This window comes from Phascolarctos cinereus, unplaced genomic scaffold (assembly GCF_003287225.1).
Source record: "Phascolarctos cinereus isolate Bilbo 61053 unplaced genomic scaffold, phaCin_HiC Scaffold_4;HRSCAF=312, whole genome shotgun sequence".
Classification (NCBI taxonomy): domain Eukaryota; kingdom Metazoa; phylum Chordata; class Mammalia; order Diprotodontia; family Phascolarctidae; genus Phascolarctos; species Phascolarctos cinereus.
Window position 1 is genome coordinate 373,104,066 of NW_027555847.1, and position 14,614 is coordinate 373,118,679.

The 14,614-nt window shown below is 39.2% G+C and overlaps 1 protein-coding gene across 1 annotated transcript in view; it reads left to right on the forward strand.

Annotated features, from left to right (window-relative positions):
- Window positions 1–14,614, forward strand: part of MYO5B (myosin VB) — a 536,371-nt gene that overhangs the window by 339,632 nt on the left and 182,125 nt on the right. Inside the window, exons 11-12 of the mRNA XM_020972319.2 lie at window positions 7,087–7,168; window positions 7,717–7,857. Coding sequence (XP_020827978.1) covers window positions 7,087–7,168; window positions 7,717–7,857 — 223 coding nt within the window. The remainder of the gene's footprint in view (window positions 1–7,086; window positions 7,169–7,716; window positions 7,858–14,614) is intronic.

Sequence of the window (14,614 nt, forward strand, 5' to 3'; positions counted from 1 at the left end):
CACAGGTAGTAATGATTAAAGGTGGGACTTGAACCCAGGCTCTCTGTCTCCAAATCTAGTACACTTTACCACTGTGATATGTTGCTTTCCTCTACTGTCACAGTTTGGACCCCTCTATAGCTTAGATGGGTTTCATGAACTGCTGAGGTAAAAAAAAAAAATCTCTTTGCTGCTAACTTCCTGGTGACAAGTGTTTGGCCAGAAATCGGTTCTGCACTCACCAGATCATAGTCCTCAGAATTCTTATTGAGAAGCAAGACCCCATTTGTTCATCTCTGTCCCTACAGAACCTCTTTTATTTTTCTCACAGCACCTTCAAGACCACTGAGAGAAATCACATGCACAAGTTCTGAGATATAATTGATCTGGGCCTATTGACTTGAACTCATTGGCAATTAGGACCTCTCTTCTCAGACCACCTCATTTATCTTGGATCTCAAAACCAATTAACTCCTTTCTAGTCTTACCATCATTCTGAATGGAGGAAACAGAAGCAAATTACTGTGGAGTTAAATAGTTCTGGGGGTTTTTTCTCCATTATTTATTGACATTGTCCCATCCACTCTAAGCAATGATCATTTTACATTTTTGTTCTCTTCTCCCCATGTAACTTAAAAAACCCTTTTTGTTTTTTTTAACTGTATCTGGAATTTCATTGATATGGGAGACTCCAAATGAGTTAACTAACTCCCTCTACAAATACAGATCAGTACCTGCTTTGCAATTTACGTTCTTGGAGTGTTGCCAAAAGATATTGAGAGGCTAAGGGATATGTCCAAGGTCATGTGTAGTAGGGAGAACTTGGCTGAAGTCTTCCTGACCCCTGAAGCTTGCTTGTATCCATTAGGTTATACTGTCTTTCTTGATGATCTTTAGCATTTTTCAAAAGCCTCAGCTCAGACTAGGCTTTATCCTTCCCAGCACTCTTCTTATAAATGTATCTGCCTTTTAGAGATGGGCAGTTGGGAGGTGACTTGTGTTAGTGTTCATCATGAGTTAGAATCCAGGCATCTGGATGTCAAGTCCCCATCTCCAACTTTCACCTTCTTTCTCCTCTGCTTCCTCCTTCCAGTATGCTGGCGTAGACTTGCCTGATGTTGATTTTACTGGAGAAATCCAATTCCTTCTGGCTTATAAATTTCTTTGTGACATTTTAATGTGAGCTATAAATCAATCTATTGTGTTTATTTAAAAAAAAGAAAAAGCAACTGCATAGATGGAAGGAATTATGGTATTTGTAATAACTTCATTGTAAAGGGAAAAATTGTCCTATCTCTCAAGCACTGCATCTCCTTGAGGTCAATTCTCTTATAAATTTTCAAAGCTTTGAAAACTACTCATTTCTCTGTGGCCCTCCTATATTATTGTAATTATATTAGATGGCAGGGGAATTGTTACCAGATAATATCTTAGAAATAGGGAAATTATGAGCTAATTTCAAGGCATCTTGACTTAATAAGAATGTTCTTCATGGAGGCTGCTAATATAAACCTTTAAAAATGACAAGAGGGATATATTTAAATCCTTTATCTGCCAAGCCAGGACAAATCTTTTCTGCACACCAATTCCTGTTATCTGACCAAATTGTCACAGTGCTTCTTTAATCTTTTCAGGTTTTATTAATTGAATTTTGGTCATGAGCATGGCTGTTTGTTGTTCCATCTCCAAGTGCAAGTTACATTTTGGACATCAGGACTTAACTTCTTTTTAAATGTCTCTCCTGAGAGAGGAGCCATGGAATGAAATAATTAACAACAGGTGCTATATACCATTAACTTTGAGTCTAGAGAAGAGCCTTTGGCATCTCTGCCTCCTACCATACCCCTACCAGCCTCAGTTCCTTTGATCTGGTTTTACCAAACTTGTGTTATTTCTCCCATATAAATATGACCCAAAGCTTTGTTTCCCTGCATTTCTCTCGTGTCCCATTTTCTTTCTTTTTTTTTTTTGTGGGGGTGAGGGGTGAAAGAGAGAGGAAGTTGGAATTAAGTAACTTGCCCAGTATCGCACAGCTAGTAAGTCTGAGGTCAGATTTGAAATCCAGTCCTCCTGACTCCAGGACTGATACACTGAGTCAACTGGCTGTCCCCTCACATCTCATTCTTTTTTTTTTTTGGCAAGGCAGTGGGGTGAAGTGACTTGCCCAGAGTCACACAGCTAGTAAGTGTTATAAGCCTGAGGCCAGATTTGAACTCAGGTCTTCCTGAATCCAGGGTGGGTGCTCTATCCACTGTGCCATCTAGCTGCCCCTCACGTCCCATTCTTAACCTGCAAAATGTTCTCCTGCCCTTTTTTAACATGCTCCTTGAAAAGTTTCCTAAAGGTAGCCAAGATGGTGGATTTGGATAAATCAGTCCAGCCCAGCTTTCTCTGCAGCAACTCCAATAAAGATCTAAGAAGCATGCCAGACCAAGCAGGAGCTGCCTTTGGGGATCAGGGGAGCAGCAGCCAGTCTGAATCTGTATGGTTCTGCATCCCAGTATGGTTGCAGGGTGGAAGCTGTGGCTAAGCTCAGGGCTGATGTGGCTGTGTCCCAGAGCAGGGAGTGGTAGCCCAGTCAGCAGATCCAGCTCAGAGGTGGCTGGAGGCTGTGTTCTTGGCAAGAAAGGAGCAGGAACAGGAATGATCAGCAATTGTATGGCACTGACCCTGGATTGAGTTCACAGATTCAGCCCCTACACTGGTTTGAGGCTGACACCCAGTGGACCAGAACAAGGAACTCAGGCCAAAGGGAAGCCTCTAGTTCTGCCATTCCGAACTTTCAGAGACTTCTAGCCAGCAGACAGGGACTAGGGCTGCCCTGGAGCTCCATCCAGGAGTAAACCTGAGTTCTTTTGCTCAGACCCAAAATGAGGTCAGGATATTGCAAAACTCAGACCAGCAAAACAGTGAGCAGACTTTACATGAGATCAGACTGCCTGATGGTGCATTGGTAGTTTGCAGGTGGTTGGCCCAAGTCACCCTTGAGATCCTTAATACCTGAAGAAAGCATCATCAGGACCCCAAGGAATACAAACTAGGACCAAGCAATGCTCTGCTATTCTGTCCAGAAAGGTGCAGAACCTGGCCCTAAAACAAAGCCCCTACACAAGAAACAAGGCTGAAAGAATGAATAAACAAAGATAAAGATCTGCTTTGGTACATGGGACTCCTAAGACACTAACACAGAAGAAGAAAATATCTCCAATCAAAGTCTCAAAAGAAAATAGCTTGGCCAAAGGTCGACTAGAGTTTCCAGAAGAAATGAAGCAAAAGCTGTGTTTTTTTTTAAGTTAAAAATTATGTTATCAATGAAATGAGAATGCTGGAGAAGAGAATTAATAACTTAATTCAAGAGGTTCCAAACTTTACCCCAGTAACCGACTCCTTGAAAATTAGAATGGACCAAAGAGAAATGACTCCATGAGAAAAGAACTATTAAAACAAAATCAAAAGATTGAAAAAATTAGAAGAAAATGTAAAGTATTTCTTATCAAACACAACTGATCAAGAAAATATATCGGAAAGTGATAGCTTCAGAATCTTTGGACTACCTTGAAGATATAATAGTAACAGCTAGGTTTTATATAGCACTTTAAGGTTTGCAAAGTGCTTCACAAATATTATCTTATTTGATCCTCACAACAAACCTTGAAAGTAGACACTGTTATCTTCATTTTATAGGGGGAAAAAATGAGACATGACCCAAAAAAATTGAGCCTGGATGCCATGTTTTGATAAATCATGAAATGAAACTATCCAGATTTTTTAGAACCACAAGGCAGAGTGAAAATAGAAAGAATTTGCCAGTCACTTCTTGAAAGAAAAACCAAAGTGAAAAGTCCTCAAGATGCCATGGCAAAAGTACAGAACTTTCTTACTGAGGAATTATAGTCAGGATCACATAAGATTTAGAAAATATCAATATAAAGGAGTGGAGATTTTGGGATACCAGATTCCAAAAGTCAAAAGAAATAGTCTTATAACCAAGAATAACTTACCCAACAAGACTGATTATCATCATACAGGAGACTTATAGAAACAATTTCTCTCAGCTATGTGGATAGGGGAAGAGTTCATGATAAAAATAAGAGATAGGAAGGTGATAGAATATTAAATGGACATTTTTTATTATGTAAAGTTAAAAACTTTTCATATATATGCATAACAACAACCAGTGAAGCTAAAGTTATAAGAAAAATAGTTATCTGAGAGCAAAAATCTTTGCAGCAAGTTTCTATGATAAAGTTCTCATTTCTAAGACATATAAGGAATTATTAAAATTATAAGAATGAGTCATTCCCTAATTGTTCAACGATCAAAAGATATGAGTAGGTAGTTATCAAAGGAGGACATTCAGTTTATCAAAAGTGGTATGAAAAAATGCTCTAAATCTCTAATTAAGGAAGTTCAGACTAAAGCAACTTAGAGCTACTGCATCGAACTTATTAGATTGACAAAGATTTTTTTCCTTTTATTTAGTATTTTATTTTTCACCAATTACATGTGAAAACAATTTTTAACATTCGTTTTTAAAACTTTGAGTTCTAAATTCTCTCCCTTCTTCCCTCCCTACTCGCCCCATTGAGAAAGCAGGCAATTTGATATAGGTTATATATTTGATATAGGTGTAGTCATGCAAAATATATCCATAATAGTCATGTTGTGAAAGAAAACAGATGAAAGAAAAATAAAGTAAAAAAAAAAGTATGCTTCAATATGTATTCAGACACCATCAGTTCTTTCTCAGGGGATGGATGACACTTTTCATCATAAATCCTTCAGAGTTGTCTTGGTTGGGCAAAGATTTTTAAAAATGAAACTAACCAGCATTATAGGAGCTGCTGGAGAACATGCACATTAATGCACTGTTGGTAGAACTGGGGATTTTGGTCCAGCCATTACGGAAAGCAATTCAGAACTCTGACCAAAAAGTCATTGAACTGTAGATTCCCTTTGACCCAGCAATACTTCTATGAGGCTTGTATACCCCCCCCAAAAAAAATTTTTTTTTAAAACCCAGAGGAAAAAGGACATATTTGTGCCAAAATATTTATAACAACTCTTTTTGTAGTGGCAAAGAACTGTAAACTGAGAACTGTGTGACTTTGGACAATTCACTTAACTTCTGTCTGCCTCAGTTTCTTTATCTGCAAAATGAGGATAATAATAGCACCTTCTTTACAAGGTTGTCATGAGGATCTAATGAGATCATATTTGTAATGAGCTTAGAATAGTGCCTAGAACATAGTAAGCACTTAATAAATGCTTGTTCTCTACCCTCCTTCCTCCCTCCATGTACTCTGCCTTCCAGGTAAACTGGGCTGCTAGTTGTTTCCAAAGGCCTTGGTGCACTCTCTTATCCTTTTGTGGCCATGTAGAACACCATCCCACATAACCAGAACTGCAAAGCTCACACAGCCAGAATACTATTCTTCATTCCCCCCGCCCCCCCAGCCCAAATCTGTTCCAGTGATATGAAGACTACAACTCCCAATATTCCCAAGTTAGGCTTAAATTCTTACCCCATTCCAGTCAGCGTTACAGTGCACTGTTACATTCTCTTGTTTCTTTCTAGATCAAGCTTGATTCCTACCTTCTTCAAGAAGTCTTTCCCAGTGCACTGTTAGTGCCCGTACTTTGTGATTGTTTTCCATCTATTCTGTATGTATTATATATGTAAATAATTGCTCACATGTTGTCATCCCCACTAGACTGTGAGATCCTTGACCATGAGGATTATTTTTTTCCTTTTTTTGTAACCTTAGCACTTAATACAATTTCTAGTGCATACTAAGTGCTTAATAAATGCTTAATGACTGCCTTGAATGACTAGATACTTAATAAATATTGAATAAATGAATGGCAGTATCAATGCTGTGGGCAAAGAACACTGACTTTGGAATCAGAGGACCTGGATTCATGTATTGCCTTGGATACTTGCTATCTGTGTGAACTTTGGGAATTCACTTAGCCCTATTGTCTTCACTTTCCTCCTCCTTCTCTTATCCTCACGAGAGGGGTAGATTAAATGACCTCTGAAATTGTTTGCAGTACTAGATCTCAGTTAAATGAATGTTAAATGATATCCAGAACAAAGGAGTTGACTGACGCAGTGTACTATGCCCTGGTCAGAACAAATCTGGAATAGTGTGTCCATTCAGGGTAATTATTTTAGAAAGGACATTGACAAACTTGAGTATGTTTAGAGGAAGATGTCCAGGACAGTGAAGGGATTTGAGACCATGAAGTGGAGATGAAGAAAGAAGATGTGCTGGGACGAGGAGGAGAATGGTCTCAAAGCTGTCTTTAAGAAATTGGAACGCTTGTTCTGTCTGGCCTCAGAGAGTAGCACCAGAGGCAATAGGTAGAAGTTGTAGAGAGACACATTTAGGTTTTAGGTAAAGAAAAAGTTCCTATTAGAGTTGTCTAGAAGTGGAATGGACTGCTTTGGGACCCAATGAATTCTCACTCCCTGGACAACTTGAAGCAATGGCTGAATGACCACTTGCCAGGGATATTGTGGAGGAGGATTCTTTTTCAGGTATGGGTTGGTCTAAATGGCCCCAGGCTTCTTTCCAACCTCAGGTTCTGGAATTGTGCCCTCAGAACCGTGGACAGCTCCCAGTTATTCTTGAATAAGGTAATTATTGTAGGTTTTATGTGTGGCATAGAGCCCCTTCCTTCCCCAAATCTGGCCAGGACCTCCATTAAGTATTGCCAAAGGCAGAACAAACCAGGCTTAGACTCAGAATGAGGTGGATGTGACCTCAATAATAGCTTATATTTATATAGTATTCTACATTTTACAAAAGTGGAGTGTGTGCATGTGTGTGTGTGGCACAGTAAGAGACATACAGAGAGAGAGAATATCCCTCTGAGCCAAAAATAAACAATTTCAGAATAATTACCATTTTGTAGGATCTAGGCTTCTCTCTTTTTTAGTGCAGATAATCATTTTGATGCTCATGATATATTAACAGCAAATTGGAATTTAGAGCTGGAGTTGAAAGTATATCCTTTTTCAGTCCTGGGTCACCAGGTTCCAGAGTAAAAGACAATATCTTCCTCTCTCTACGCATGGTTTCTTTTTGTTCCACTTTGCAGATTTGAAACTTTTGAGGTGAACAGCTTTGAACAGTTTTGTATCAACTATGCAAATGAAAAACTCCAGCAGCAATTCAACTGGGTAAGCCTCCTGTTCAGACTCATTGGGTAAACTCCCTTTGTTCCATGGGTTCCAACACCTCTTTTTTGCTCTGCTATGTTAATTTTGTTTGTTCTAGTCTCACTCCTTGGATTCTAGTGAGTGCCTTTTGCATCATGAGGAATAGCCCATACTATACTGTACTATATATACTAGGAGGTTTGAATCTAGGTGACATACTGTCTAACTTCTCATCACCCTTGGCTCTTGGGCAGTCCAAACTCTGATGCAGCCCAGATTGTTGAAAGTCACATTTAGTGATGTCTGTGGTTTGAGCAGAAATACGTGGTTTGAATGATGTGAGGGTAGGTCCCAGGTGGGAAAATAGAAACATCTGAATAAATCATACCCCACTTGTGATCAAGAGCTGAATCTGTTAATTGTTAAATGTTTTCAGGATCTATGGGGCACTTATTATATAGTCTAATGTAGGCTAAACAGAGATTAATTTCTCCTGGGACATATAACTCCCCTGGTCTGATTCTCCAGCATTTCACCAAAATGTAACTCTTCCTCACTTCTGACCCCAGCATGTCTTCAAACTGGAGCAAGAAGAATATATGAAGGAGCAAATCCCATGGACCCTGATTGATTTTTATGATAACCAGCCTTGCATCGACCTAATAGAAGCTAAACTGGGCATCTTGGACCTGTTGGATGAAGAATGCAAGGTAAAATTAATTCTGCCTTTGAAATCGTTCAGATCTCAGCTCGTTGCATCCAACTTAACAGACATTAAGTATGTGTGCATGCTTGCACACGGATGGAAATGAAACCATCCCCACCATCAGGGAACTTATATTCTGTTTGAGGTATAACTTAGCTGAGGGTGATAACCTTTTGCCAGCCCTCAATTCTATGACTTCATCTCTAATTAACAAGCCTTTGGAGCTGGAGGCCAGAGTGCCCCTGCATTCTCTACTCAGTGAATTCAGAAGTTAGGCAGAGCAAGCAGGCAGTGTTCAAGGAGACTTTCATCCAGCTTGCTCAGAATACTACCACACAGAGAAACAGAAGCTTCCTTTTACAGATACTCAAGGTGAGGAAGGGAGATGATGTTCACAAATAGTCCCTTTCCTTCCTTTTCAGTCCCTTTCCTACCTTTTTGCACCAAAAATAAGTTAGGTACCTGAATCCTTTCTCTAGTACCAAGAAAGAATCCAGAACATCTGGACAGAAATGCTACAGGGAGTGGGCACTCCCTAAGGGCAGGGACCGTGCCCTCTGCATAGCCTGTACTGCAACTAATGGATGTGAGTACTTGGTCAGAATGAATGGAAAGGAACATGGGCTTCAGTGGAGTTCACCAGGGACAGGCAGATGGGTATGAAGAAAAAAATGTTGTGACCTTAAGCAAAACATGATCCTTCCTTGGCTATCTCTTTCTTCCTCTGTGAAATGAGGGTGCTTAAAATTGGATGATCCCTAAGGTCCCTTCCAGGGCAAAGCTATGATCCCATGAATGAGGAAACCTGAGTTCTAGTCCTGAAATGTTATAATCAATTTAGAATTGAAAAGAACCTTGGGACAGCTAGGTGGCAAAGTGGATAGAGCACTGGCCTTGGAGTCAGGAGGACGTGAGTTCAAATCCAGCCTCAGACAAAATACACTCACTAGCTGTGTGACCCTGGGCAATTCACTAAACTCCATTGCCTAGCCAAAAACACGAACAAACAAAAAAAGAATTGAAAAGGACCTAAGCAGCCATCTAGTACAATAAATAAGATGCAGAGAGGTTGCAATTTCTTCAGGGTCACTCGGGTAGCAAGTAGCTTAGCCAGAATTTGAAGCCCAGGTCTTAGACCTCCAAGTAAAATCCTTTTTCCATTGCTGCCATTAATGTAGCTTTGTGACTTTGGGCAAGTCACTGCAACCCACTGGGTCTATTTCCTCATTTATAAGATCATTAGGGGTTAGAATAAAATGTCTCTAGGTTTCTTTAAGCTCTATGACAGGTGTTCTTAGCCTAGGGTCCATGTACCCCTAAAGGGTCTATAGATAGATTTCAGAGGATCTATAAATTTGTTGTTATAATTTTTAATATTTTGATAAGTTTTCAATATAATTGGTTTCCTTTGTAATCACTTATTTTATTCATTTAAAAATATTTTGGGAAAAGACTGTAGTCTTCACCAAACTGATAAAGAGATCCTCAACACAATAAGAGGTTAAAACCCCAGCTCTGTTTCTTTTTGGCAAGTCAGGGCTAAGGAATGTGCCAAGAAAGGAAGTACTTGAAACTACTGATACAACCTGAGCTTATTTGTGTTTATAAACAATGTATTACACACAGACTCAGCCATTGGACAGGTATTGTACTGTGATGTCATCCTAGGGGGTCTTGAAAGGGAATTTTTAGCCTCTCAGGTGCCCCTCTCTCTTTCAATGATAGCTAGTGCTTTTCCCTCTAACGTTGTCTTGCATCCACTCTGTATATATCTTGTATGTACCTATTTGTGTGTACATATCACCTTCCCCATTAGAATGTAACCCCCTTTAGAGTAGGGACTGTTTTTGCTTCAACCGCTTTCCCTCATCCCCACCCCCACCCCTTTGCTTTAGCACAGTGCCTTCCAGTAAGTGCTTAATGAATGGTTGATTTTCATCTTGTCCTCTACTTCAAACCTTTGGGAATAGCAATAGCAGCACCTTTCATTCCTACTGCCATTGATTCATTTCAGGATCGTTCCACAGATCTTATCTCATACAATCCTTTCAACAAAGAGATGAAATGTTTGGTGGATAGAGGATGTGGTGTTATGCCCATTTTATAAATGAGGAAACTGAGGTACAAGAGAAATGGAAGAACTTGTCCAAGGTCATATAGATAAAGACAGATCCAGGACTAGAACCCAATTCTCATAATTCCCTACTGAATAAAAGTATTTGTTACCTCAGGAAATCAGAGACAGAAATTATTGACTTACTTTTGTTTACATTTATTTACTGTTGGCACCTCAAGACAAATAGGTGGGATCCATTTTAATTTTTAAAGGCCATTTATTAAACATTGGGGTTAAAAGATAAAACATTAAATAGTCCCTTCCTTCCGGGAGCTTACAATTTCGTAGAAGGAAGAAACATAAATGCCAAAAACACTAGCATATGTTAGGATCCTAGGTCTTTAGCTGGAAAGAACCTCAGAAGCCATCAAGTTCAACCCTCTCATTTTATAGATGAGGAAAGTAAGGCTTAGGGAGTATCAAATGAGATGTTTATAAAGTACTTAGCACAGTCCCTGTCACATAGTAGGCATTTTATAAATTCTTTCTCTACCCCATCCTCTCAAATGACTTGGCCAAAGATACATAGGTGGTAATCAGTAGGACGCTGAACTTAGGTCCCCGACTCCAGAGAAAATACCATTCCCACTGTAACATACTGCCTCCCCATTCTTTGTTCCTGTGATCATGCTGGCGTCAATCCTGTCTGCATTAGCAGAGATCCATACCTTGTCCTGTAAAGTTCTTGAATGTGTTCTTTTGTTAATCTTCCATAGAGGACCTTTTCTTAGATTTTTGTTTATTTATTTTGTAATATTATAGACACCAGTGCAATGTTAGGGCTATCCATTGGTTATCCTTCACTCTTACTTATTGACTGGGTTTCCTCCTTTTATGGTTATCCATGACATGATTATTTAATGAATGCCACCTCTCATATGTGAATCATCATGAGTAATGTGAAGCAGCCTACTTATATCAGCCAAATGCCTTTCAGGTCACCTGCACTTTTGACTCCAAGTACAGCACGAGTTAGAATATGATTAAGTACATTTCTTTTAATTGGACTTGTTTCATCAGCATAGTTAGCTCCCTTTGAGATACTCCCTCTACTAATGCAAATGATACCTGCTTGGTTACTTGTGTCTTAGAGAGCTGCCTGGGACACTGAGAACTTAAGTGATCTGGCCAGGGTCATCCAGCCAGAATGTGTCAGAAGGGGGACTATTAACTCCTTTTGTTCTGACTCTGAGGCTGGCTCTCTGTTATGCCATCCACAAAGTGAATGAAATAGCTCAAACAGTGTGATCTGAGAGATTCAATGGGAAACAACCCTTTCTGGTGGAAGGAATCAAGGAAGACTTCCTGGAGGAGGGCGCACATGAGCTTATTCTTTCAAGATGAATTTGGAAGGCTCAGAAACAGTATATCTCTTAACTATGGAGTTGACATGATTCTGTCCCTGACTCTATCACTTAGACAGGATCTAATAAATTAAGTCACTTAGCCTTGTGGTTGCCAGTTTCCTCAGATGTGGATCAGATCTCTGTGGGTAATTGTTCATTTTTTTAAAATGAATTTTATTGATGCATTTTATTTTTATGTCACAGCCACGTGAGACAGGATGAGCCCTCTCATGTAACAAAGAAAAAATCAAACAAAAGCAACTGACACAATGCCCTTGTCTGACTTTCTGTACCTCTTACAGTCCCCCATATTTCTACCACAAGGAAGAAGTTATTTCCTCCTCTCCTCTCCTGGGTTGTTGTGGTTGTATTAGTTGTAATGGTTACTTAGTAATAATTTAAGGTTCTTTTCATTTGTTATTGTAGTCATTGTTTACATTGTTTTACTGGCATCAGTAATTTAATTTTAATTTACTGCATCAAGTCTTCCCATGTTTCTCTGGATTTCTTTGGGTATTTTATTACATTAGTATTGTATTCAATGTTTGGGGCTGCCAGTATGTATAGCGTAAGTAAATAGCTGCACAGGGAGTCTTTTGCCACTATGCAGGAGCAGCAGTGCCTGAAATTCTACTCTTAGTCATCCATCCCATTGGGTTAAGGGCATTACCTCTCCAAACATTCTCTTTTAAAATGAAAATTCTCCCAAGTAGGGGTAACATGGCATTCATTAAATATTAATGTGAATTTAGTCAGATCTTTTTCAATTTTAGATCTAAGAAAATTGGAAGGTTTTATGGGGGTGGGGGTGGTAAATTTTTATGAAAATACCCCTTTAAAAAGAAAGGAAGATAATTTTAGAGTGTGAAGAAAACAGGACAAAACTTGGTGGAATGTCAGAGTGTAAGATTCTAGACATACAGAGAGCAGTATGAGAGCCTCAAACGCACAACTATACAACTTCTGTTCCTTGGTTACCCTCATGCTCCATTTAAAATATATAGATATCTTGGTTTGTCTCAGTCCCTAGAAAGAGGAAAGTAGTGTGGTGATGTGGAAAGAGTGCTGGATTTGGAAGCAAAGAGCCTGGGTTCCAATCTTGATTCTTCCACTTACTACTTATGTGACCTAGAGCAAGCCACTTCACTTTCCTGGTCCTCAGTTTCCTTATCTGCAAAATCAGCATATTTGAGTAGTTGGCTTCTATGGTCAATTTGACCTCTAGATTTATTATTCAGTTTGGCCTCTGAGGTTCCTTACAGATAGAGATCTATGATCCTATGTGATTTGAAGAAAAAAATTTAAATATAAGTGTGTGTGTGTGTGTGTGTGTGTGTGTGTGTGTGTGTGTGAATTTGTCAAATGAAGAGGTTGGAATCACTGCCCTTTAAGGACTCTGCCAGTTCTAATACTATGATACTATATGTTTGGTCATTGTAGTTTGTACATTTCAGCCGTTGCCAAGTAATGCTTTTTTCATTTGTCTCCTCTAAACTTCTGAAATTACTCCTCTAAATGGCCATTTCATAATCAGTCAAAAAAAACCCCAAAACAAAACGTGGCTGTGTTTCCCCATTCCATTCACATGAATTAATGCTGCCAAGTGGGGTTATCACTATTTACATCATGGTAACCAAATGACTTTCACTTTTCTGCCTTTTTATTTTTAAGTCATTATCCTCTGGAAAGACTTGCTAGGGCAGCCAGATTGGGAGAATTCAAGTTATCAAAAGGATTCCCAGTGTTTTTTATATTAGACAGAAGTTCTGTGTACTTCAAGGGTATCTATTAGCATGGTGTAATGGAAAAGGCATTTGCCCTGAAGTTGAGTCCTTGCTGCTTGTATAACCCTGGTCAAATAACTTCCTCTCCCTTGAGCTATGGCATCCTTGTCTATAAAATATCTAAGAGTCTACAAACAGCCAACTTTCAGGGTTGTTTAGAGAAAAGTACTTTGCAAACCTCTAATGTGGGTAACAGCATTATGATTCTGGAGAGAGAGCATGTTCCAAGGGGTGGAGGAAGAAGTCACCTAGATGTTGAAGGTTGAGAAATAGGTTAGTAATAAGAAAATGGATGCAGCAAATATGGAATAGATTTTTCCCAAAAGTTTGAGGGTAAGAAAAAGTAGCAAGAGAGGATAATAAGTCAAAGAGGTAGAAGGGTTGAAGGAAACTTGTTTTAGGTAGATAGAGACTTAAACAGGTTAGTGTGCTGGAAAAAAAAAAGGAGTTGGTGCAGAGGGAAGACATAAAAGATGCAGGAGAATAGAGTGAGGGAATAATTGATGAATGAAGAAGGGCAGGGTTGGGATCATGGGACGATAAGGTAAAGAGAAGAGGCAAAGGAAGTTCTCTGCTGAGAATGAAGGTGGTACAAATAAAGAGAGTGGGTTTGGGAGCTTAAGAGTGGAAGGGTTTAGACAAGCTGATGTGAGGCAAGTATCATTGGGTATTCAACAGCAGAGGAATAGAAGCCGTACAGAGCCACAATCAGGGCCCACCTGAAATTGTATTGCATGAATTTATAGCTTCATGATTTCATGATTTTCTCTAGTTTTACTCCAGAAAGGTAGAGAAAATGCAAATTTGGGGTTGTCCAGTATCAGAGATTAAGGTGTAAATGTCAAGATATCAGAGAAGTGAGAGAGTCTTGAGTGTTACAGAAGATAGCATTGAAATAATTGACTATGGAAATAATTGACTCTACTAGAAGTGGTGAGAAAAACAAAAGACCAGGTTTTGTAACTGGGAGAGTAGGAAAAATTGGAAGAATACAAGGTTATGGTCAGGAAGGAAGAGAATGGAGTTCAAGATCTTGGAGGTGGTGCGTTTCCAAATGATAATATTCAAAGTGGAGTTAAGGTGGCAAGAGAATTGACTGAGTGAGTAAATCCAGAGTAGTGATTAGTAGTTAAATATCCACTTAGACAGAAAACTCTAGCAGTGCCAAGAGTTAAGGTCTTTTTCTGTTCAGCATTGAGTAAACATATAGATTATATAAAGATGGAGACTGAACCTGTGATTTCATTGATAGAGGGAACTCCCCAAGGTGGTCACTCCTACAAAGTTAAGGTGGCACTATCTCTATAACTTATAGTCTTAGAGAGTTTTCTAGAACACTGAGAGGTTAAGTAAATTTCCCAGTCATACGGCCTTATTAAACTTTAAAAAGGCATAAATTTCTTAGACAGAATAACTAAGCAATCGGATGACCCAGAGCTGGGGTTTGAACCCTAGCTCCATGCTGCCAGAATGGAAAATGTCTGCCATAGAATTATTGTTGTTGTCATCATCATC